At 39.5% G+C, this 26,915-nt stretch overlaps 1 protein-coding gene across 2 annotated transcripts in view; it reads left to right on the forward strand.

The window, feature by feature from the left end:
* scara5 (scavenger receptor class A, member 5 (putative)) overlaps positions 1 to 26,915 on the forward strand; it is a 73,797-nt gene that overhangs the window by 5,334 nt on the left and 41,548 nt on the right. Inside the window, exons 1-2 of one of the 2 annotated variants that reach the window (XM_018688323.2) lie at positions 2,547 to 2,623; positions 4,252 to 4,380. Coding sequence is in view for 1 of the 2 variants with exons in the window: in XM_018688322.2 (XP_018543838.1) it covers positions 4,252 to 4,380 (129 nt within the window). In the remaining variant the exon portion in view is untranslated. Of the gene's footprint in view, positions 1 to 2,546; positions 2,624 to 4,251; positions 4,381 to 26,915 lie in introns of those variants that run through there. The other variant, XM_018688322.2, reaches the window with a different exon arrangement.

The following is a 26,915-nucleotide window of genomic DNA, read 5'->3' on the forward strand; positions in this document are numbered from 1 at the left end:
TCCAGGAGCAACATCTGTGCATGTGTGTGTGTGTGTTTGTGTGTACAGGTGCAGCTGAATGAATCCACAGTTGTGACCCTGTGGTGTTCTCAGGTTTCGACCCAGGGCGCGGAGAGTTTGGTGGGAAAGACTTAGTGAACATTAACTGGAGAATTTGTTGACATTTTAATGGAAAGCGGACAATGGCCTCACACATCAGAAAGACTGTTCTCGTCCAACTTCGCTAATCCTAGAACATTTTCACACCTCGTTCAATTAGAGAAGATATTCCCAACCATGGAGCGGTTTGTTTCATTTGGGTATAGTAGAAACGAGCAAAACAAAGCAGTCAGGAGGTTTCTACAGGACCCTGGCAGGGTCTCATTTAAAGTGAGATCCAATAATGATTCACACAACTACAGGAGATGGTGTACATTATGGGTTAAACACATTGTGAGTTATGGTTAAAGAATGAGTTTCATCCTGGAGGAAAAATCAAGGTTTATGGGTTGTGAACTCTGGCAACACCTTCTTACATTAGTTGTTCTCAGGCACGCCACTGCCACCACTGTCTGACTTGTGTATAATAATTATAACAGCACATTACAATTAATTTGACAATGATTTGTTAATGTTTAGATACACACACATAGATTAACGCCTTGAGAGTCGTTTTTGTTGTTGTGTTTGGGGAATAGAAGCTGTGTGCTCACAAACGTAATGTCACCATCACCTGCCAATTGCTGAGACAGTGCTTGACTTTTATGGAATAAGGTGCACTTGCCAAACAGCATGTGTATTTGATTTGGAAAATTGAAGTTAAAGGAACAATGCTCTGCCCTTGTAAATTCACTCATTTCGCCAGAAACGGCCAAATACACAAACTCCGCCAGTAACTGACTCACACCGGCCCTGCTGGAAATAAACAAACTCAGGATATGTGTCAAAATGGGTCAGATTTTTTTGTTGCACCTCCAAGTTTATTATTAAAATAAGCCTCCATGTTTGCTAATCCTCGGCTAATCTGCTTATTGAATTCTCTGTCTCTTTGTCTAAACAGTACAGCATGTTGACAATACCTTCACCAGACAGACATGACTCAGAGAGAACATACAGCAGTGCAATTATATAATTCCCAAATGTGTTTACAGTGACTTGATGAATGAGTATTGACTCTTATGTCTCTGATGTCAGCTGGAAAAGATTAACAGTGTCACTGAGCAAGGTTTTGTCTTCTTATTTTCTATTGAATTTTTGCTGCACTGTAGATCAAAGAAATAAGTGTTGGTTGGCTTTTATACAATTGCACAGGAAGCTGTATAAAGCAGGACTGTATTGCTACACCCTCAACTACCATGCAAGAAAGCTTTTAGTGGTGAAAAGATAAGCTGACTGATTAGCATTGATCACACTGATTTCATAGAGTCTTCTTTTCTGAAGTTGTCAGGCTAATGCACAGAAATGCTGGCTGGACAGACAAGTTGTTTCTCGTGACATAGTAACACCATTTAACCATCCATAAAACCACAAACTGAGGAAGTCATGCTGGCTGTTTCCCCCTGCTTCCAGTCTTTGTGCTAAGCTAAGCTAATCCTCCCCTGGCTCTTGCATGGTAACACATGACAGTGGTGTTAATATTATCATCTACCTCTTGAAAAGACTGTGAATAGGCAGACTTCCCAAAATCCAGACCTGATCTTATGAAGCCCTAAAAGTTTTCATGTGTCTTCCACTGTGGCTCGGGAAAGAAAAACTTCAATAGACAGAAAAGTAGGTGATAATTTCCTCCTTAACACTCCAGACTGCTGTTTTTGTTTTCCTGTTTTTGTCTGTTTTTTCGTAAATACGTCTGTGTTTTGAAGTCCAGCATGAGGTGAATGAGGCAGACTAGCTTGGAGTGCAATTTCTGTTCCTATACATTCCAACCATGTGACACACACACACACACATCTGAGCCAGCTGTGTTTGTCTTTCGCTGGTGAAGTGTGTGTTCTTCATCATAGAGGGGAAGTGAGTGTGCGCTTGTGTGTGTGCATCAGCAACAATCCACCAGTGTCCACTGACAGATTGTCATGGTCCAAATGAAACCATGCTGTTGGGAGGCTGCACTGCAAAATCAGTGTTTATATTTAAAGGTCAGACTCAAACCCACACCGTTCATGTTCACAGGAAGATGGAATCTCAATATAACCTCATGATATCCTTGTGGGTTTAATGTTTATCATAATGTTCATGTAGCATGGCCACAGTGATTGCCCAGGGACACCTGTCTGTTCATATTTCACATCCTTTCCTGGGGCAGTTTCCTTAACTCACTGACAGTTTTAATTTTGATCAGTCTCTTTTTCTCTCCATCCAGTTCATTTCAATGCAAACAGTTACTTTTATTATTCCTGAAAACACTGCTGCCATAGTATTCAGGTTGATTCTTTTTGTTTATCTATTTTTTTCTTTTCATGACAGTTGGTGTATTTCTGCTTTAGCACGCAGTTGATCAATGACTATTCTCTAAACCTCCCTTAATCAAGTCATATTGTAGCTTAGCAACCGTAACTAAGCACGGAATCTTCGTCAAGCTTTGGAATCTTCTGAACGTTCCAAGAGTTCAGCACCGCTAGCAAACACTTGGTAATAGCTTTTCAAGGTAACGCCCTTTTCTGACAATTAAAAACTAAAAATAAAAGAATAGGTTAAACGGTGAGTTTGTGTGATCTAATGCTGCGTGCTAACGTTAGCCTGCTTTGCTAACTTGCATTAGTAACCTAGCCCTTTCTTCCACTTGGACAAACGTTAGGATGACGTTAGCTAAGAACATTATTTAGTGGCGTTCCGGTGAAAAAGGCAAAGGCAAGTGATATTCATTGTTAAACAATGAATACTACTTTTATATTAATCGTAAAACAATGAATATATTGATTAAAACATTAATACAGAATAACTCTCACTTTTGTGTTGTCACAATAGCAAGAAAGAAGTAACAGGTTGATTTTATGCACATTTTGCCTTGTAATTCTGCAGCTTAATACTTGCCAGGGCTAACTTGACAAAATCTGTGATACAACAACAATGCTGCTACTTTTATCCCAGTATTTTCCTACATGGATTAGCCTTCCAATACTGAATTTTTGGCTTGGAAGCTAAGTTATATGCTCACTAGCTTAAAATGAGAAATTTGCCTTTGTTCAATTCATTCTTAAGTCAAGGATTATATGTATATATCATGTTTTATATTATCTTTGTAGTGGCTTTTAGCCCCTTAATATTCAGGTACAGATTTGGAGTCATATTTTGGTTAAAGAAGCCTACAAACAGATTTTTTAACATGTTGAGAATAATAAGAATTATTGTCTGAAGACATTTACAAGTAATATCTCATTCCTGCGGCAATAACTGATGAAGGATATGACTCCATAACAATCCTCCAAAATCTCTTCATCCTCTTGACCTGAAGGGAATGTTCCCTGAACAGCAACAGCCCTAATCCCTGCCTCCTGCCAAGCTATCACACACACACACACACACACACAGTCAAGCATACAAACACACATAAAAGTTAAAAACACTTCCATCATAAAAGTCTTGTGTCAGTTTTATCAAGACTAATTTTCAAACATCTGCTTGACCTTGAGAGCAGTGTTAAGTGGCAACATGAATTATAATAATAGCTCCACAGTGAGCGTGTTCATTTGTGTAATTCATATAACAGAGCTCACTTGAGTGAATTCTGTTTTATGAATGTACTGTATCTGTGTATCTGCTCATAATGTATGTCACTGGCCTCAAGGCAATAATATGTAAACCATTCCCCATTCAACAGTTATTTAAGACTTCTGAGATTTGCCAAATACATACAGTAATATCTCATCAAATTGTGACCATTTTGAACCAGTGCACCAAGAAATTCCTTAAATATTGCTGCTTACTTACTTGTCATCAAGCGTATGTTCCCTAAATTATGAAGTTATTGCCTGATTGTTTGGATTGCAGTCTTAAGTGCTTGTCCTTACCCTTACCCTTGTATTTGTACCGTACTGTATCTCATCATACTTTTCAGGCTTTGTCATAAAAGCCTTTGAATTATTTGTGTAGCTACAACCACTAATCCTTGTTTACATCGTGAAATGCAAAAGATCAAACACAAAACATTATAATATAATAAAATGGTTATTAATATTCTCTGCTTCTGTATTACTCATAAGAAAACCTGACATATTGTAACATCATAATATTTTTTATTCTATTTGGCTGTTTCCCCATTTTTTTTGTTGTCAGGTTCTGGAAAGCGTCGCAGGAAGCAGGATCAGTGCTGTGGTCACCTGAACTCCCTCTCAGCCATCAAATATGCCATTGTTTCCCTCTACGTCCTGGTTCTTCTCACCATCTTTGGACTCTGCCTGGCAGGTAGGATGGAACTGCATAGATGTAATCATGTGTTTGGATATAATAGATAGGCATTTGTATGTACCAGAACCTACCTATTGCATACCTATTGTATGTACCAGATGATTTAGTCCTCAGTCCCACTGTATGTCTTTGATTAGCATAAATTTTTGTGCTTCTTCTGTGTGTTTTGATTGCAAATATGATTTTATTCTTCTAGCCTGAGTGTTTGTTTTAAGGTCAAGTGAGGAAAAATATGACATGAGATGTTGATCATCTCACACTGTAGTGTCTGAGATGGAGTGTTAGATGAAAGTGAAAACTGTTTATATCACAGGAGGCTAGTTAGTTTGAGTAGAGTGTATGAATATGGCTATGATTTCCTGGTGTTGTTATCAGATAATCTTTCAGCAGTTAAAAATGTCCGTTGTCATGACTTTGTTGAGCCATAAGTCAGAGAGGAAAAGAGTGAAAGTAGGAAAGGAAGAAAGACAGAAGAAAGGAAGAGAGGAAGAAAGAAATGCAGCAGCAGTGCACTGTACTGTCGCTGCTGAAAAAGAAAGCATATTGTCCGTCTTTTGTTCTCAGAGCTCTGTTATGCAGATGACATCAGCCATTCCTCAAGGTTGAATTGTAATGAAGGACACACACATGCACATATACACACTTGAACCATAAAATCCCACTTAGTTAGTCTTAGGTAACACTCTGGGATGTGGACTGAAACCTTACTCCCCTCTTAAACTGTCTGTTCTGGTTTAGCATTGAGAACACACACACACTAACTCTCTCTCATGCGTGGAATGAATAAACAATCATATGAAGCATAATGTAACCTCCAGTAATGTAAAGTCCTGCTGGTGATTTTACTGACTTTCTGCCACTTGACAAAATTGAGCATTTTACTGCTGTATCTGCTGAAAAGTTTGTGATATAATGTTTCTCTGTATGTGCTTCACTCTGTCCTTGGAGATTTCTAATCTGAATCGTGAAATCAGTTTTCCAAGTGCACTGTAGAGCTGACCTGTCTGCCCGCTGCTGCCATTGTAGCGCTCAGTACATGTGTGACAGGTTTAAACTTAATTCCCACATGTGAAAGTTACGTTTGTCACAGCATTTTGGGAGCGTGACAAGCTTGACCTTTTACACAGCAACATAAAAGGCAGAGCGGAGATAAAGCGTGACGATGGTTTCAACACGCAGGCTCCTTTTCGTGCTGCATGGTTCCCATACTATGCCTTATCCGTGGCTGTGGGAGTGCCAGGTTTCAATTTGCAGAAGTACATTGAATTGGTGATTAGATTTTGCTTTTTAGTATGTATCTCAGAGGCACCGAGCTCTGATCTGATGCATTCCTGGCTGTGATCTGCCTAAGAAGAGTAAGTCCTTAGCTCTTCTCCATTGGTGCCTCAGTCATTAGATATTGAATCATGGCCCTGTGGTGTTTCAGGCCAAGTGTGTTGTGCCAGTAACATCATGATTCGTCTTATGCTAATCATAATCCATACCTTCGCTGTAAGAAAACATTCAGACTCACAATATCAGCCCAGTACTGGCCCGAGCCAACATACATGGAGCGTTAAAAATGAGCATTGGTGTCCAACATGAAGTCTGCCATGTTTCTCAGCCAAGTCACGTAAAGAATTTATGACTCTGCTTCAGAATAATCTAACAAAAATAAAAACTCAGCATTATGCAGTTTTATACAGTTTGACTCTGGACATTCAAAATTTATTAATGGAGCTATAAAACAACAGTATTGTTGTTCACCCAGAGTATTAATGTCAAATTCCCCCCCGGTTTTCCCTAAAAGTGGATTTTTATTGACGTTCAGGATGATTTAGGACTTATTTTCTGTGTTGTTAGTCAGTGATGAGTTGCATTGCTGCAATCAAGGTCATAACAGGTCATCACACAGCCACTGTAATGATGGTAAACAATAAGAAAAGAGAGTGCAGTGAACAAAATCTTATAGCAAACAAGACCAGTTCAGAATTGGAAACTGCTGTACCACAATCATCCAAACTCCTCAAGTGAATCTGACATTTTGGACAGCCTCTTGAAATGATTTTTTAAGTTACTTTGCTTGTTTTGAATGATTACCTCAAGTTGAATGGTTTTTCAAAGTAGAGAATTCATCAAAGAGAGTGACAACAAAGGAATAAGGGTGGAACTTGAGACTGAAAGCTCCATGTTTTAGGTTCTATCTGTCAAAGGACTAGTGCCTTGCTCAGGGACAAGTCATTGGTACATTATGTAATGAAGTAGGGAGGGTAGTCAGTCTCATACCCACCAAATCATTTCAATGGTTGTAACAGAAAAGAAAGAAAGAAAAGAAAAAGTGGCAAACACCCAGTTCCAAACCAGCCTTTCTAACCTCCGAACAATATTTCTTTCAAACATCACGTCTCAGTGATTGGCAGAAAATGAGTGAAACCGTAATGTGGAAATTTGGACGTGTGAGTTATGGAAATTAGCTTTAGCTGTTGCTATTTCATATCACTCGGTTTGTGACACAGTGCTGTAATAAATTCCAGTGTCTTCAGAGCTTGCACCGCTGCAGTTCCTCCTCCTCCTGGTTGATTTGGAAAAACCCTGGCGTGACGCTATAGCCTCATGGCCAATTTACTTGTGTGTTTGTGTGTGAATGAGAAAGCCTGTAGAGGTGTGTCAGACTTTATGGCTGTTACCTTTCGCAAACCCTGCTGTGGCCTCCCTGTAAATGTCAGCTCTCTTATTAGGGCAGAGGAAGACAAAGACAGTCTGACAGAGACCGAGAGAGAGAAAGAAGTTTCCCGGGCAGAGAAATTAAGGAAGATAGAGTTAGAAGAATAAGTGACAGACCCAGAAACAGGTTTAAGAGCTGTCTGGCTTCAGACCAGCAGGATCCTGCAGGAATCAACTGCTCCCACTAATCCTAATTTCATTTCAAGATCTCCTCTCCCAGAGCCACCCACTCATGCCGTAACCACATGGCTGCTGTCATTAAATGGTTGTGGCTGTGCGCGTATTCCCAGGCACAGAGATGCAGTTAAGAGTTTGGAATGGGTCCGTTGTCGTCACAGAGGTATTTAGTTATTTAAGACTTTTAGATGAGGTTGTTTTAGAAAAGCAATCAAACCTAGCTTTTCAGCCGGCCTCTCTTAAATTAAATGCCGGCCATCCAAAAGCTAAGTGGCTCCAGCGTAACTGCACGGGAGGCCCCCTTCTGCCACACGTGCACATACACACACATTCACATGACGCGAGTGCACGTACAAACACAGTCACAGCGGCTGCCAGTTTTCCAACGTGAACACAGATTCAACCCTGTGTTATCCACATTTGCTTTTTGTTTGAATTCTCACTTGACTTAGACTGTTTGAGATTTTTTTTCCAGCTCTTACTTTGCCTCCTTGGCCTCCTCCCAACATCATGGCTCCTAGTGATTCCTGTAGCTTTCAGACACACACAATATTTCATTGCTAGTCGAATCATGGAGCTTCATCTTTGGCCTAAACACATCTGCATTCATGACATGATAAGTATGATGTAGTATTTTCTGTCTCAGTGCATCTGATCTTAAATCTTATTTTTGGACACGTGGAAGAGGGGAGAGTGATAAACAGAAACAGAGATGGATAAAAACCAGAATGACAGAGGATGAAAGAGCAAGATAATTCCTGCTCCATTCACCACGAGCTTAAGAGCTGCATTATCAGCTTATCTCCATGTAGATAGGAGAGGGACAGGGGCCTCAGCAGCAGCAGCCGCAAAGTGATTGGTCCTTAACTGAAAGGTCACATGTTCAGTTCCCATGATAGCCAGTGTTTGTGCCTGTTGAAATGTCTGTGATCCACAACCCAGACTTTTATCATCTCAGAGGCGCCTGCTGGAGAAATGTTTGTCTTTTGTAGTCACTTGTTTTGGCTGCTCCAGCTCATGAGGAGGGCTGTTGCTTAAGAGGCATGCTTTTGTCTTTTTTGGCATAAAAGCTGCAATAGACAACTGTGCATGCTGGCCAGCCCGAATAGTGGCAAGATGCAACTTGAGTGATGTGACTCCGCTTCCCAGAAAGCCTGTGGGTTGACTCCCTGTTTACATGTTTGGACTCAAAGTAGCAGCTTCTTTCTTGATCCTCCATGATCCTAAAGTTTGCGGGCAGGTTTATCCTTGAGCTCAAGTCTGACTGAGCAGTTATTGCAGACAGGGGCGTCAGTCTTTTTCTTATTAACAATGAACAAACCTCCTCCATTGTTAATAAGTCCATGGATACTAATTCTACTGAGAATTTTGTCTTCTCATGTTAAACTACCTACAAGCAGAGGAAATCTCCTGTCAGTGATCATTTCAGCAATTTATTTGATAGTATACATTAAGAGTTCACATACCACAATTTTAAAGCTTCCTCAAGAATAGCTGAATTATAGCATTTTTTTAAATTCAACAAGCTTTAAGAGTCTTTTTTCTTTGTAATGGTTCCCATGTGGCATTGCATGAGGGCCAGGTTGGTTCAGATTGATAAAAATAAAAAATAATAGGACATAATTATTAAAGAACAATACTGGTGTTTTTACATGTTTTAGCTTGTAAATGACGTGTAAAGTTATTTTTATTACTTTAAACCTTTTTCCACAGAGGAATCAAAAGAAACAGCATAATATTATTCCAAAGGGAAACCGCTATCAGTCGGAGCATCTCTACATTCTTCATGCTCACTGTCAATCCATTTTTTAATCATGAAATACTCCCCAACAGCAAAAGGCTCAGACTGAAAGTTATGACGTGTTAAGTTCTGCAGTGAAAGAGACGTTGACTTTGAGTGCTCAATTTCTTAAACCCAAATGAGCTTTATTTTACAGTATCTGGCTCCATTGCTTGGAGCACACCTCCTCTTGGGTGCAGCTGATTGGTTGATATCACATGTGATACTTGAACTAAAAGGAAACCAGATGCAGTGTTTGTCTAAAGCCACTGCTTTTCTGTTTTCTCTCGTTAATGCCAAAACTTCAGCAGCAGAATAGAGTGTAAACTTTTTTTTTTTTTAAAGAAAATTCTTAAGCCCTTTCAGATGTTTTTCTCTGACTACATCCAAAGTATTACAGTATCTTAGTTTGCAGATAAGAGACTATAAAACATGATGACATTTACAGGACAGGAATAGTAGGTGAGAGAAGAAATGGACATTTCATTGCCAAATTAAGTGTTTTCAGATGCAACCATGTTTATTAACTCCATCAACAGGTAACACATTGTGTTACATTGATGAAATTGTACTGTTCATCAGTAATCTACATGTTCTTGTTTGTTTTTTTGCATAATATTAAAAAGAAGATAAAATCCAAAGCATAAAAATTGATGGCAAGTTACAACATGGAGTAATATTCGTATAATCACAAGAGGTTTAATGTGTCTCCCCCAGAAGAGATCAGATTTCATCATCACAGCAACATCAGATTTCAAGAGCAAAATATCTACAATCACTAATCATGAACTGAATTAAGTGTTTACGAACTTATCCCTTATAAGGTAAACTTATAATCACAAAATAAAAGGAATAGTAAATACACTGGAACGTAATGCAACATTAAAATTATCGTTGTCTTCTGCTTTGTCCTCCTCTGTTGTAAAATGAGGTTGATAAGAGACTGAACCAAAACATTGAAGGGCCCAAAAACCAAAACAAAGAGCTTAGAAATGCCAAAAAGCTTCATGGAGTTCAGAGGAGCTGCAGATTCAGTGATTATCTCCTGTTGGTTCATCGCTATAATTGACCTCTGTCACAATACACACAGTAATTTGATCCATTGAAAACATAAAAATATTTATCAGGGCACTTTAAAGTGTCCAACACTGTTTATCTCTGAGCCAACGAGTCACATATTTCCTCTCGTGGTTTGGTTATTAGATTTTAAAGTTAATAAAAATCACACAGTCATACACGCAAAAAAGCAAAGGCAACATATGAGCTTAGTTATATGCTACATTGCTTTTCATTGTCCTTGCATTCCTGTTGACTCATGCAAAAGGCACATGAGCTCCTAACAAAACAGTCATGTGATTATTTTGCCTTGTAGCACAGCAGTACCTTTCTTCTACATAGAATTTTTATGTCTCTGGAGTTTGTGATAATGATTATTTCCTCTTACTTTTCTGTCATTTTATTTTTTACAAATCCTAACTGTAGATCATTGCAAGAACTCTTTTCTCCTGTGTGAAGAGTTGGGTTGGTTTTCGTCGCATTTCGGCCAGACACTGCTACAAATACCTTGTTCTACATCTGGAGTTAGTTGGAATAAGAGGTTGTGTAAAACATTCCAACAAACACATCGATACAGACCCATATATGGCTTCACAGACAGCCCTGGGCTGATAACTGCCTGGGTGTTCAGGGCAGGAGGTTCTAGAAGGATTTACACATTTTATATCTCTGTTTATGAGCTGGACGTGGATCTAGTGGTCTGTCACCATGCAAAATAGTAAATAACGGCTTTATTTTGGTCCTCAGTGATTTACATTCACTTGATATTTACACAGTCTAGTTTCTAAGCACACCTGTAATATTTTACAGGTACTGTAAGATGGAGGACATCCGCCAGTTTTTTAAACAGAGGTATTTTCCTCCCGCATGTCGCAAATCCTAAAATGCGGCTTAAATCCCTCTGTTTAACTTATACTGTAGGTGCAGCTGAGTCATGTTTTCCAGTTGGAGCGAACATGCAGCTCACAGGTTTGGCATGGTGGTGCTCGTTTCCTCAGCCAGTTAATTGCTGGAAAACATGATGGTGGGTTTGTTATTCTTCTTTTAAGCCATGAAATCTTCCAACAAAAGTTTGTTTGTGTCTTCCAGTGATACTGCAGGTCACGGGCATGTTTTTGCCAAGCAGAAGTGGGCAGTGGGCCTCGGGCCTTGAAACGGCTTTGGTTTATTTTGGTCTTTGGCCTTTGTTAGTAACTGGGTTTGGTCATGCATTTGTTATCATAATTGTGTTTGTGTTTTACATCAACTTTTCCTGCTGCAGCTAAATTTAAATTTGGCCTGTAAAGAAACCAGATTATTTATAGACCACTCTATGAAACCAGTATTTAGTTTCAGTTAAACATTGTGTTGATAGAAAACCCTACTGGCACAGTTTTATAGGATCTTTGACAACTCAAATATTGACAAAGATTTACATCTCACTAGAGTATTTAAACAGGTACTATTTTAGATATTCTCTATGTTCTCTCTTGTGATTGTTGATTTGTGCTGGTGCTTGACTTTCAGGGATAATGTGTTGCTAACATTACAGCTAAAGGTGCCATGAACGGTTACACCAGCTGCCTCCATTGTTTTTAATGTAAACTTATCTCTCATGAGCGCACTTTGACAAAGTGTCGAAGAGCTGATTTTACTCTATCTGAGATTCTTGAATTCACCAGCAAAGAACAGGCAGATCAATGAAGAGAAATGGTAGTGCAGCAACATCACCTGTGCACATACATAGTGAGGGCAGGAGAACCAGGAGGCTGAGATATTCTGATTGATTTGGCTAAACTTTAAACCTTAAAATTGTTTTTAAACCTTTTAATTGAGCAGTGAGCTAATTATCAGCAAAAATTAGCAAGAGAAGAAGCACATTAGTCAAACTACCCAGCAAAGTTAACTTTGTATGATCAATTTATTTGGTAGGAAGAGTCTGATTCTTCTGAATATTTTTAGTTCCAAAGTTTTGATGGTGCCCAACAAACCAGGAAAGATTACACCCAAGTCACTGCATTTACACTGCATTGACTGTTAATGTAAGTGTGAATATCTGATCATTGCTGCAGTGCAAGCTGGCACTGATATTGAGAAGCTGCTGAATACTTTAAGCCTTCACTTCTGTCTAGATCAGTTAAATTCTCTTGATGCTAATTCTTGCAGAATCTGTGGCCAAGGCAGCCAGAGCAGATGGAGAAAACTTAATCCTAATCTGAACATCAGTTTTGGGCTGTGGATCAAAGTTTCACTTGTGTCTTTTTTTGCTTTAGCTTTTTTTGGTCCAGCCCTACAGGAAATGTTTTGCTGAGGAGCATACAGCCCCCATACCCCACAGAAACAAATTGGGTCTGTGGGACACTGGTGAAGCAGAGGACATCGACATACTTGACCATTAGAAAAACAAAGACAGGCTAACTATACCACAACCACAAGCTTTAGATTACTTTAGCTCCTCTGAGGTTATTTAAGAAAGCACACCCTCTCTCACAACATGATACAAAATAAAAACCTGTCTTGAACGAAGACCATATGTGTCTGGTTAAGTTTGTGCTGGTAGGAAAACTTTAAGATGGTAAATCTGACACCAGAAAGTGCCACTCCTAATTTCTTTAAAGAGAAACTTTAAAGGTCTTAGACCACACCCTTGTGAAAATAATCTGCATTTTGGCTGCTGAAGATGAGGTGTTTCTGATCTGGGTGTGTTTATACTCGACACAGAGTAAGAAATTCCTTCCTCTAAACACACATCACCTACAGGAGAGTTTATCCTTCATCACAAGCTGTGAGCACGTGCCAAAGGAGACACACACTTACACACACTTACACATTTACTTATTCATGTCTATATACACGCAGAGACACAGAAACGCACACATAAAACTTCACATACTCACATGTTGAAAGAGAGACACACATAGGACACTCATAAAGGCAATCTTATATATCATCAATGCAAAGAAACCCAAGGAAACACACATCCATATACACACACATATAATAAACACAATCACTGTCAAAAAACATGCAGATAAATATGAGCACAAACAAAGATGCACACATCCAGATACTGACATATACACAGACAACATTAAAAGACACCACAATCCCACAGATACAAGATCACACAGACATATTTGCACACACATACTCAGAGAGTTGCAGAAATTTAGGCATGCAAACCCACAAAAACATGATGTACACACACATGCACAGATGTACAGACGATACACACACACATTAAGACAAGTATGTCACATGTACACGCTGTCCCAGGGCCCCCAAATTGACTCTGAGAGCATAAAGCCCTCTGTAATGAGTTTCTGCACTGTGGCCGTGGTCCTCTCTGAAGAAAAGAGTCTGGAGAAGGTCCAGCATTCCCAATAGGAGTTCATCATAAGAGGAGTGGGCGCGCACACACACACACACACACACACACAGAAAGATACAGAGAAAAGTCAGCCCCTTCATTCTTCCACAAGAGGAGTCCCAAAAGTCAGCAGACAGCCTCATTCATGCAGTCAAACGCAGGTCATTAACATGTCAAGGCTAATTGGACCAGACCTCCTCCTCCCTCTCTCTCTGTCCGTTTCTCTCTGTTTTCTCAGTGTTGCAAAGAATTTTTATGTTGTCTTGAGGCAGAAATTCTTTGCAGTCAATAAGACAAATTTTGCAGTACTAGTTACCAAGTGGTGTCATCGTGGTTGTGTGGTTGCAAAACCATTAATAGGTGCATTATGATTTTACCAAGTACAGCAGATTCCTTGGTTTCTTGGTTTCCTGGTCTCATCCTCAGCATGAAACATAGCCAATGTTACTGACATTACAGAGCAACAACAACCCACCAAATTATTTATGGATAAATCTCTTAAACACTATTTGACAAGGATGTGGATCTTTCACATTCTTGACTCCAGCAGAACTTTAACTGACATTTTATTTCTGCGGCTAAAATACTTCTGTTTATATTCCGCTGCTTCACAACTTTGGAAAAAACAATGCAGACTGAAATTTCAGCAACTGTTGGCTGGATTGCGATTTTGTAAGAAGATACTGTACGTATAAGTCTTTGTTTGTTTCCTAGGTTTGGATTGATTGCCTGGAAATGTGGGTGCTTTGGTTATTCCTCAACAACTCACTATTATTTTTAAACAGGTTGTTTTAAAACCAGAGATTTGGCATCAGCATCATTTACCTTTAAAGTAAAATGCCAATATTTTATGCTTTTGTGAGTTAGATAAACTACTTACACATTGACAAGTTAACATGTTTACATGGAGTATTGGTACTGAATGCTCCTTGACTGAATTTGCATAATGTTTAGCTAAATTTCTTGCCGTTGAGTCAATCATCGCTTTCTTTTGTTGTAATGAAAACAACACGTGCAGCACCTTATCACACCCCGCTGACACCCCTGCTTGAAAAACCCTCAAAGAATATGCTGTAAACATGCAGAACTTCACACATTCAGTTCAGCTGCGAGCCAAATAATGTCATGAGATGCAATAAAGCGTCTGACTGCAGTGTGTAATTAACTCCAACACAAATAAAAGCAGCAGGCCTCACTGATGCAGCTCTCCATAAACAGCTACAGTGATTTTATAAATCTGCAGCAGAGGGGAGGTTCAAGCTCCAGGAATTTCGAGAGCATGATAGCAGGCGCCCAAATTAGTCCTCAAAATGTCTTTTTTTCCCCTCTTTTATTAGCAGACTAATTGAGCAGCAACAGATTCCAAAGACTCTGGGCAGGCTGTGCTCAAGTCTGACACACACATCGTGGGGGGGTGGGGGTTGATCTAGCTAATTTTGGCGCTGGAGCTCAGTGAAGTCCAAAGAAGTACACAAAATGAAATTATGAGAGCTGGCGTCTCGGTGCTGGGAGGCTGTTAGTGTCTAACTGTGTTTGGTTAGATGACAACTTGGAACAGAGGAGGAAGAGGGAAACCATTACAAAGCAATTTAAAGTCATAATCCACGACATTTAAATTAATACAAAAGTTGACTTTGCTACTGTGTTGTTGAATGATAGTTGACAACACAGCAAGCAGATCAAAATAGTGATCGAACATCAAGTGCATCTCATGCATGCAGTAAATATTGTCCTCCACCATTGTGCACCAATAGGAAATGAATCAATGTGCAGATTTAGCTGTGAATATTACGTATTATTGCCACCTTAAAAGCTGCTTTGTGGAGTTTTCTTCTGAACATTGACTCCTCCTCCCCCTTTGTGTATCCTTGATGCCTGAAAATGTGTTTTTTCTTTAACTTTTTAACTGTTCCCAGTTTTTTTCCTCTGGTTTTATTTCCCTCTAAAGTTGGGTTTTTGCCTGTAAATAGTTGAGTCTTACAAGCATCAAATCTATGCAATGTTGCAATGTCAAATTTACCCCCAACTCTTGTTTTTCAATCAGGGCAAAAACATGTAAGATTTCATGACTGAAATGGCCTGTGAAATGAAGCCATTTGAACTGCTTTGTGTATGTTCATGTTTCAGTTATGTGTAATTTATAGCAGCTGTAAACCACTTGAGTTGGGTGGTAAAATCCTGCAGTTTTGGTGCATGCAGCAGGCAACAGAGTTCTTCTCTGAGTTGTAAAATACGTCAATATATCAGTATATGATTAAGATAGCAAGTCAAGGGGGAAGTACAGAGGTCAGCATAATATTTAATTTAATAATATCAGTGTTAAAACTACAGTTCAGTCAGCTTTTCAGTTCATTTATCATTTAACATCAATCCAGGAAAGACACAGCCACCTCAACAGGAGGCAGAAAACAGGTACTTCCATTGTGTACACACACACACAGAGTGATACACACACTTGTTAAGTCATTCAGCCTTTCACAGCACGAGCCTCACTTTGATGTCTGCCACATCAGACACGGTCCACGCTTAGAAATCAAACAAACCCCACAGCCGCCACCGCTGTCACTTCATTTTGGCATTCCTGCTGCTGAGCTACAGCTGGCTGAACTCACACAACCAAACACACAACCTCCCCCTGAAAAAACACTTCAACATGGCTGCAGAGCGTAGAGACGTTGTTGTATTTAACCTTCCATAAAACGAACAAATAAACAAAAGAAACCCCACAAAAATACACTTCTTCAGCTATGGCATCTGCAAATCGAATCTCCAGTTTAAACTGGAAGTCAACAAGTTTCTGTTTCACAAATATATTCTTAGAGCATCTAATATAAATCTGTGGTTTAGCAATGATAAGTATGTAGCCACAGCTGCACAGCCAGGTGTCGTGTAGGCCTTTGAATCGGTTGCGTGCACGGGTACGAGCGTGGGTTTGTGACCCAGGACCAAACCCAGGACCAAACATGTAGTTTATGTGTGATGATCAAACCATTTCTAGTGAAAGACAATAAAATAGTTTCAGTCAGTTTCCTTCAGATGTCGCCATATTTTAGAGAAGAATGTTAAACATCAATAAATCACTGTTGAATTAATTGTAGCACGTGTTGCAAACAAATGAGATCATATTCGAGATGATCACAAGACTGTATGTGATGCCAGTGGTTTACCACAATTAAGACCACATTTCCCATAAAACATGTCTTCTTTCTGTTACGCCCTCCGCCTCTCTGGTGTTTTTATATTTATTGAAGAGGATAAACATGTTGACAGTAACTTTTTCACTGCTCTTATCATCTAAAGTTCTCTAAAAGCTGGAAGAGCAGCGCCCTCTCGCTGTTTTGTGGTGTAAAGCAGTCCAGCAGATTTCCTGCAGACAACAAACAATGCAGGTGTGACAAAAAGCTAAATATTTTTCCCTAAATTAATAGCTTTAGTCTGGACTTTGAACTATTTGATCTGCATTCACTGATACTGTGGCCATTCTTGAGGCTGAAAAACTTGTGACGGCAAACAATAGCCTGTTTAACACTTAAAATCCATCTGGAGTTGTGTTTATTTTCACCTGATGAATGTAAGTCCAACACTCTCTTAACTTTTACCTCTGTTTTGGTCTCCACCACCTCCTGAAGAAGTCTCTTTAGCTACTATGTGTTGACCTTTCTTCAAGGGCTAGCTGCTAATTCATCTGTTTAGCACAGAGTGGGTGGTATTTATTCAAAATGTCTGAAGAATCCATAAAGTAAATGTGTCCACATAAAACCAAAACAATAAGCTAAAAGAGGCTAAAAGGCTCAACAATTCTCCCATAACATTATCACAGTCATTTGATTCACTGTTGATATAAATAGCAAGTGTAGTTTTAAACCCTTTCTTGAATAATTAGCTGTTTGGTTTGGATGTTCTGTGTTGAGACAAGCAGATTGGCCTTGATAATACTAAATCCAAAGCCTGAGTACAACAGATAAGATACTTTATTTTTCCAGTCATCCCTATTTATCTTTTCACCCTCTGGTTCCCAGTACAGGCCCGGCAGTAAAAACAAACAATCACCACTAAACGATCAGTCACATCTTTTGCTGCAGCTGGACCGGTGGAGCTATTTGCTGGAGAGTGTGTGTCGTCGTGTCTGTTGTGGGATGTAGTTTGTGTATTGTAGTTTCCGGTATGTGGTGTGATTGTTTTATTGTGGTGGTCGACTGCGGTTGATTGCAGTCCTGTTTCTTCAGAGCTGGTTCAGATTCAACACAAACAAAGGACTGATGCAGGTTTGAGCAAGAAGCACAAACACAATCACTGATAAATTAGCTGTGACATTTCCTGCCTTCTGTGAGGTTAATCTGATATGATGCGTGTTTCCATTTATTGTGTTGAAATGGTAAACTGGGTTGTGCCCTGGGCTGGGCAGCCATTAACAGTGAATCAATTGACTACATGTAATTTGAAAGGTGTTGTTTGTGGTGACAAAACCACAGAGCATTATCACCCACCCCTCATCTCTGTAGAGTGTTTTAGCATCTTTCAGCTCATTGTTTTGACTTTCCAGTCTGTCAGCCTTGTTCCCAGCCACAGGGAGCTGTTTCCCAGTTTGCTGCACCTTCTCAGCATCACACAACTAACCACATTAGTGACCAGCTGGGAACCAAAGTGGAGAATTTTGCAGGTGAAGTGACAGCTGCGTAGTCCCACTCACTGAACTGAAGTATGGCTGACAGTGTACGAACTACCCATGATCTTGATATTTTCAGAGTTTCCTGGCTGGATATCAGAGATGAACTCTGGTTTTAACGACTTCTAAGTCTATCTAACTGATCTACAGTTCAGCATTACTCTTAAGCTTGCTGGGCTTGGTTCCAGCAGTTTAAGCTGCTGACTATCACTCAGTGACTATCACAAGCGTTCAGGGTGCAGAATGGGAATGACAGAGAGACTCCATTCTCCATATTACAAGTCAGTGTACCATCAAAATTATTCTGAAGCTGCTATTTTAAGGTAACAGTTGCGTAATTCTGCTTTAAAGAGCCAGATATTTTCCTATAGGACTTGGTAGAAACCAAAATGGAGCTAAAAGGAGTAAATGTAAAATGTAAAGTTATCAGTCAGACACATGACTCCAAACAAATGATAATGTCTCACACTAACCCTAATGTCACACATGCAAATCAGCACATGATTACAGAGACTTTTAGAAACTTTTCCAGCAAACTTCAAGTACTTTTCATCAAAAAGAAACACATGCACCACTGATTACATGACTGATTATTATTATTATTATACGTTGATCTTTGGGTCATGACGATATCCTTGTGTCTTTGCCAGTTTTAATGATTCCAAGCAAAATGTAAGTTATTAGGGTTTTTAGGGTTATAATACATAACTGATGAACACACTGTGTTGTATTGAACATCAGTTTTTATTATTAATATAATAATATTATATATTAATAATATTAATATAACATTTACTGAATTAAAAATAATCTCATTAACATTGTAATATAGATTTTAGCCAAACTGCCCCTCCCTTGTTATGCCTCATTTGTCCTCTTCTTGGTTTTGTTCTTCCTTTTCCTTATCACTTGCTTATTTGCTGCTGCAATAATCCAATTTGATCTTTATCTCACACACATTTTATTCTAAAACCAGTTGGTGGTAATTGAGCTGGACTGTGGATATGAATCTAACCTTTTGTAGTCATCCACTTAAAATCACCTAATGGCTTCCTTTTGATGTAATTTCAAAGAAAGCACGTCAGGATCCTGTAATTTCATTCTGATTCACTGCTGGAAGAGATTCAGGTCTGCAGTTCACAAAAAGCCTCTTTCTTCTTTATTTCCTTCCCTCCTTCCTGCTGCTGGCTTCCCCTCAAAGTCAAGTGGGATGTTGGTCAGTTTCTGTCTGGTTGAAGGTGGCTCGTCTCTCGCGGTTTCTCTCACTTTCACACAAACACATACAAAACATTATTGTGACAGATGTGATGTCCACATCTGATGTTTTTTTTTATTATTAAAGGGATATTGAAAAATGGTTGCCATCAAACTGTGACAGAGCTGATGTCTGTTCATTACAACACATGGTAAATTGTCTATTTTTAACTGAGAACCAGCTGTTTTTAATATTTTTCCAGGTTGCTATTTTTCTCATCCTCCCCTCACGTCAGATCACTTTCATCTCTGCCTGGTCAATTATAGACCCTGCACTGAATTATATGTTTCTATCTGTCTGCAGATGTTGACGTTTCAGCTTATGCATCACAAAGACGTACTAACGTACATTCATTATGCAAGAACAAGTGAGTGCTAATACAGGAGGAGTCTGGGGAGTTAAGGTTCTGAAAAACGGCAGCAATGCAATAGCTAGGACTCAGAATTGTTGTATGCAGATTGAATGAAATGTTTATATGGACCACCCACCGTGAGAGATAGGGAGTGGACATACATGATTGGAGTGTATATGGAACATGTGACCATGAAATGACTTTTGTGTCCGCCTGAGCTACCACAAGAGGCGTCATGACTGGATATTATTTCATTTGATGGGGTCACAACCCCAAAAGGTTGCGATCCGCTGACCGTAATCAACATGTTATCAGTTTAATTAGTCTTGTTTAGAGACTAAAAATGCCTCCCTTCTCTCAGTTTAAACACCTGAATCCTGCTTTGCTCTGAAGGGTCATTCCAGGTTCTCACCAGATCAGACTCAACACAGGGGAACACACTGTTTGTTCTGGCTTTTTATTGTTACTGTGTTTGGGTTGGATAACTGAGGGATCGTGACGAGTTTCCCAAAGCTTGATTCCAACAAGATGTTCTGGTTAAGGTCAAGTCAACACCTTCTCCATATCGGTCAGTTATCAGATTAATTTCCTTTTAAGATGAATGTCTGTGTGAAGGTGGGAAGGTCAACATCAAGAGGAGGAGGGCGGTAGAGGCTCTGAAGTTTTGTCACAAATCTATCAAACATGTCTGACTCCTTCGTGGAGGTCCAGTGATGAAAGACCTGTGAGCAAACTGTGTTTTTTTTTTTTTTCAAATTATGTGTCTCCATTGAGGTGTCTCAGTGGTTATACCATGACTTGCACAAGGAGTTGATTTATAGTTGTTATAAGACAAGATGAAGGATGGATGGACGTATATAATCAAAGTAATCATGTTTACATTCTCTCATTCTTATTGTGAGCAACAGGCGAGGTCAACGTTCGCTTTGATTTTTATTGTATTTTATTGAAATTACAAAAGAATCAAATTGGCCTCTTTTCAAATGCTGCCACACACAGAGCAGCTCGAACAGACCAATCAGAGTTGAGTGTGGTCTCTGAATAGCTCTTTTTTAGGTGGTCCTCCCTCATCAGCTGCAGTGGGATTGATACCGCAACCGCAACCGCACCATTCAGCCTTTGTGTAAAGTATAAGAAACACACAACAGGAAAACAGGTCTTTAAAATGAAAAGCTGTTTTTGTGTAACAAAATTAATAGTCAATAAAAATGTAGGTACATTTGTGCCCAGTTCAATGCAACAATGCAGCTTGACACAATGTTTCGTGACTGGTAAGATTACAATACGATAAACACCGCCACAAAATAAACAACAACAATCATATTGTTTGATATATGGCCTCCTTCAGTTTGTTTACTGTGGTGGTTGTGCTGGATATACATCAACAGTCAGCTTGAGGAGAGTCCAAACAGTATTACAGTATATCTCTTTGTATTGGTGGTTGTTGCTGTTGGTGGTTTTAAGCGAGAAAGAAACCAAACATCTTACACTGATAGTTACTGGCAGTGTGAACAAAGTTATGCAGAAAAAATTGGAAAAAGTTTGTTGAAACGTCTGAATATTTCTATAAAAAGGTATTTGGAAAAAAAAGAAGGCACACGATCTTGAGAAAAAAACCAATACGTTGAGAAAAAAAGTTGTAATAATTTGAGAGAAAGGTCATATTTAAGCGCGATACTTAGAGAAGTTTTCTATAAGGTCATAATTTTACAAGCAATATTATAATATTCATCATAATATTTTGAGAATAAATTATCATTTATTATTGTCATTATATTCTGCAGACGTGATCCACACATGAGCAGATCCAGACACTCACAGATGTGAGCAGATGATGAGATTAAAACAAACCCTTGCAGCCATGTGGAACAGAAAATATAATTTGTGTTTTACACCTCCAGTCATCTGTGCAGCGTATATGCATGTAGCTTTGGATTTATTGGGAGTCACTGCTAATATCAGCCTGTAAAGCCAGTTGAGATGTGATAGTTTGTGATGTTGGGCTGTACAAATAAACTTGACAAACTAGGAGTCATTTCAGGCGTTCTCTAATTTTGTTTGTAATGGCAGGGTCCTTTTAAGCTGCTTTCGTACCACAACTCCTTTCTTGGTAACACACACAGACAGAGACAAATGCTTCCTATTAAGTAACTTTATTAAAAAGCCTGTGAGAGAGCTAAACAGGGAGATTAGTAACCATGGGTGCAGGGCCAGAAGGCAGAGCTCTGCAGGACATTTGACTTGTACAGCACTTTTAACAGAACCCAGGAACGGACGATGAAAGGCCTGCAGTTTAGAGACACAGACAAAGTTAAGAGTAAAGCTATTTGCTTGCACCAGCAGCCCATACATCATTTCCTGTCCTGTCCAACTAATTAATAGAGAACAATTAAAACTGGAACCTGAAACATGTACAGACCCCTGGCACATAAATACCTATTTAATTAGATTATACTAATGAAACTTTGATCATCCTCACGGGAAATCAAGTCATAACTGCAGAAAATAATAAGATACAGCAGAGAAACATAGGATGAAAAGAAAGCACATGGCTATTATTAAATATAATGTGGATGGAAATGATGACGCAGGACAATGTAAAGTTAAAAACACATCATTAAAACAGTGAAATATGATGGTGTGGCTATTGCTGGCAGTCACTTTATTGTCTATATAAATACATACAAACTAACTTCAGTATGTCCCAATCAAGTTTTTTTTTTGGCCCCAATCCCAATCCAAGTCCTTTAATGTCGGGTATGCACAATTACTGAGTCACATCTGGTACTTCCTAATATTTAATGTTCCTTAAATTTGTCCCTGACATTAAATATTTATTGAAATAACAAGTGTGGAAGACTTAATCTCACGTACCTTATTTTTCACAGGGTGCATGATCCAAATATTGGAGCTTCTGATTAAAAACATTCAGTTTCTAAGCTTAAATTATAAATATGTTATGATGGAAACTTTAACTGGGAAAATGCCATTCCTGAAACTGATATAATTTGATCAGCTACAAGTCAGAAACACTTGGTCCTGCTCTGATTGTACTGCAGAGTGATGCGTCTTACCTCACAAAAGATCTTTGGCTGAGCGCAGACACCAGCTTTCAGAGAGCACTTTAACCAGACAAGTTTCATTTACGCCTGTCATCAAGTTACTCTCCGAATTAATCAGTTAGCAACAGCTGATGCGATCTGCCGCCGACATTTGCACAGATGGATTATGGAGCAGGACTACCAGGCACAGGCCCAGGAGCCAGAGAGGTTAGAGTCCCCCTGGGTAAGAGCCTCTGACTGGTAATATTTCTTGTTTGAAAGTGATAGAGCTCAGCTGAGAGACACAGAACGATCACAAACCCACACAGGGATCCACACTCTCAGTCTTGTGAGAAGCTGCTTGCAGAAAGGATCTGATTTTGACCGATGTTATTTTAACCAGAACGGATCCATTTAGATATTTCCCCAGAACGGCCTGACATGGTCAGTAAGTACAGATAAACAACAAAAAAGAAAACAAATAAACCAAAGGCACAAAGGCAGGAAACAAAAGGTGTTTGTGTGTTTAATTTTGATACAGGCAGCTTTATGAACACTGATTTATTGGATGTAGTGGGTCGTTTGACAACAAAAACATCTCAAATGTCAGAGAGAGGAAATTGTTTGTGGGATACAGCTCTTTTTAGAGCAGCCTGGACACAAGTTTATCTACTTCTAAATAGTAACAAAGCACACAAACACACACACACACACACACACAGACTGAGGCTGTAGATAAAGCGATAAATGAAGGCACCATGTTGTCTTTGGCTTTGCCCACAGAGGAATGCAGCTCTGATAGACCTCCCTCTGTCTCCTCTCTCTGTCCTGACCATGACACTGTCCAGTCAGCCTGTGTGTGTGTGTGTGTGTGTGTGTGTGTGTGTGTCAGTCACATACATGACATTGTTGGGAACCAGACTTTTTTAGCTCACTTTGTTCTAGCGACGGAAAAAGGCCTTAGCTGTTTATTTTGGTGGTCAGACTCAGTTTAAAGGTTCAGGTTAGAATAGGCAGGGGATTGTGGAAGGTCCTCTTAACAATAGCAAGACAAGTTTGTGTATGTGCTTTGTGAACGTGAGAGAGACAGAGGTGAAGAGAGGAGGAAACATCCGACAGAGAAACAGATAGTCATTGTGCAGTGATACACAACCATCCGGATGATCCATATGCACAAACAAGCAGGACAAAGATTTGTTGTTTTGTACCTTTTTTTTTGGAAGATAGAATCAGACCCTTCAGCTGTGCTGTTTATCAAGAATTACCAGTTGGATGAATTTAAAACAGAGATAAAGCATTTCAGAAGCAGTACACCACTTCTTTCTTCATTAAAGTTGGATTAATAATATTATTTTATCGACCTGCGATACGATGGATGAGAGGCACAGAATATAGAGATATAAAGACAGAGATTTTGGAGCAGACGTTAGAAACTTTGAGTGTGTCAAGGGCTGCTCGGGGTTTTGAGGTTTTTGTCTCTTCATCCTCAGCCCAGACAAAACAACAGAGTCCCATAGCTGCTGCTTACTGCTAGAAAAACAACCCGGCCTCATATCTCTGAGGGGCAATGCACACACTGACAGCATATGATGCGTGTCAAAACACTCACAACCACTGTGGTCCATGAAAGGCCACACACCCACACTGCTGGCTTCATGGTGCGCGTCAGTCCTCCTGTGTACGTCACTCTTTCTTATTTACCATCCATTTTAACTGGGGTTCACACTGTAACATCTACTCAACATTAAAACTACTGACAGATGAAGTGAATAACACTGATTATCTTGTTTCAACACAATGTTCTGCTGGGAAACCTTGGATCCAGTGTCTGTGGGACCTGTCAGATATTGTTTAGGTTCCCCCTCGTATTGCTAAAACAGCTCTGACCTGTTGGGGCATGGACACAGGACCCCTGAGGGTGTCCTGTGGTGTGGATGGGGCCTCCATGGATGTGACCTGCTCCAACCCATCCCACAGATACTGGATCAGACTGGGATCTTAGGAGTTGGTGGTGGGAGCATTGTCCTGCTGGGGGGTGTGCTTGGTCTACAACAATGTTTAGGTGTCAAAGTAAGATCCAGATGAATGTCAGGACCCGGTGTTTCCCAGCAGAACAATGTATTGCACTGAGATGATCAATGTCACTCATTTCACCTGTGGTTTTAATGTTGTGGCTGATCGGTGTGTATACTGTATGTGTGTTTACTTGTGTGTAACTGGAGATATAGACAGAAGCACGTCCAAAATTTACTTTCAGAAAAGTCGAATTGTTGTTTTCTTTTAACAAACTCCTGGAGTTTGGACATTTTGGACCAGGTGTCCAAAACATGTCCCGTAAGTGACTTTTTATTAATTTAAACCAATACTCATTTTAGATTATGGGTTGTTTGTTTTCCTAAAGTTCATTCTAATCGTGTTAAATGAAGATAAATTGCTGCAAATGTTGTGAATCAGCTACACGCTGTGTAAAGAGACAATGTGAGGACTCGAACCAGTAAATGCAGAATTCATTCATTACACACAGAAGCCCAGCTGTTGTGCTGGCCTGCTCTCCCAGCTAAAAGCATTTGATACATGAATGGATAAAGTGTCCTCTTCTCCAGTGAAGAATCCAGACACCATGAAGCAGTGAATTTGGGACCAGTCTGTTTTGAATGTTGCTGCCATGCCACTGTGTGAGTCTATATTTGTTGTGCATGTGTGTGAAATCAAGAGGAAAGAATAGGAGGGGAACGGAACAGACAAGAAATTACTTTCCCATCTTACACAGCCGAGCTTTGAGAGGTTTTAAATGGATTTGTCAGGCATAAAGCTCATCTTTCAGTCTATTTCTCACTGTCCTCGCCTCAAGTCACAAAACACTCACCTGAAAGACTTTTTCCAACTCTAACTCAACAGCGGTCTGTCATTATAAAGGCTGCTGACTGAGAGAGAGGTACAGTTACAGCTAAATGGATATTTATCTGTTCCCCGCTAAGTTAAAAAAAATAATGATGATTTGTGTATATTTGTTGCGTTTCTCCTAGTGAGATCCAGGAGGTATTTTGGATAAAACTATAAATTTGCGACACTGACAGATAAACTTTCAACACTGTCTCTCTGCATGTTGGCATCCATTAAATGTACGTTTTGGTTATTTAAACTTTGTTGAATGGCTCAAACTATCTGCAGCTTGATCAATGGCTTGTGTTGCAACCAACAATAACTGAAATTACCAGTTCATCTTTCAGTTATTTTCTTCATCTGAGTTCTCCTATTGCTTGTTTTGTCTCATTAACAGTTTAAAGCCCAACAAATGATATAAAACAGAAAATTAGCAAATCCTGATGTCCGAGAAGCTGGACTACCTTAAACTTCTTACAGGTAGATGCACCTGTAGAGTTGTGACTGTGTATAATGTGAGAGACGTCGCTCCTTCCCGCGTCCTCTTAACTTGACAGAGCGTTTTAGCGTCTTTGAAGTCATTGTTTTGTTGGCAGGATATTAAGGTATCTCCTTCAGGTGTTGGTGGAGACCAAAAACTGAGCTAAAAGGCAAGTTAATATTGGACTTGCATTCATCAGATGTCCACAAGTGAAACTGCAAATCAGTGAGAGCATTGCTCCATATCTGCTAAATGTTTAGATAAGCAACTGCTAGCCAATATATTCCCCATTACAAAATTAGAAGGTAATAAGTTGTGTTCACAGCTTGTTCTGCTGCACCCTAGGTGGCCAAAAAATCAATTATTACTGCTTCAGGAATGTTAGTGTGAATAGAAACGCCTTTTATCTCCATTCAGTTACCTGACGGTGACCTCTGTGGTTTAGTTGATTATATATACAGAGCTCTCCATGTTAACAGAACAGCATTTTAACAGACATCAATTAGTGGAGAGCGATGCTTAATGCTGATGGATGATTCCTCGAGGCGGTGAAACCAGAGGAAACAAAGTGAGACACTCAGTGGAAAAAATCTGCTCAGATGTGTCCTGGCAACAAGATATGATTATGAGTTTATATGTCTGAGCTCTAATAGGGCACAGTTGTTCTGAACTGTGAGAACCCACAGCCCCAAAACAGTCTGTGGTTGAGAAATGTAATTCTGCACCTTAAACTCACAAAACCACACTGCGACTCCTCTGACAAATTTCAAAAAATTTGGAAGTGGTTCA

This window comes from Lates calcarifer, linkage group LG7_1 (genome assembly GCF_001640805.2).
Source record: "Lates calcarifer isolate ASB-BC8 linkage group LG7_1, TLL_Latcal_v3, whole genome shotgun sequence".
Taxonomy (NCBI): Eukaryota; Metazoa; Chordata; class Actinopteri; family Centropomidae; genus Lates; species Lates calcarifer.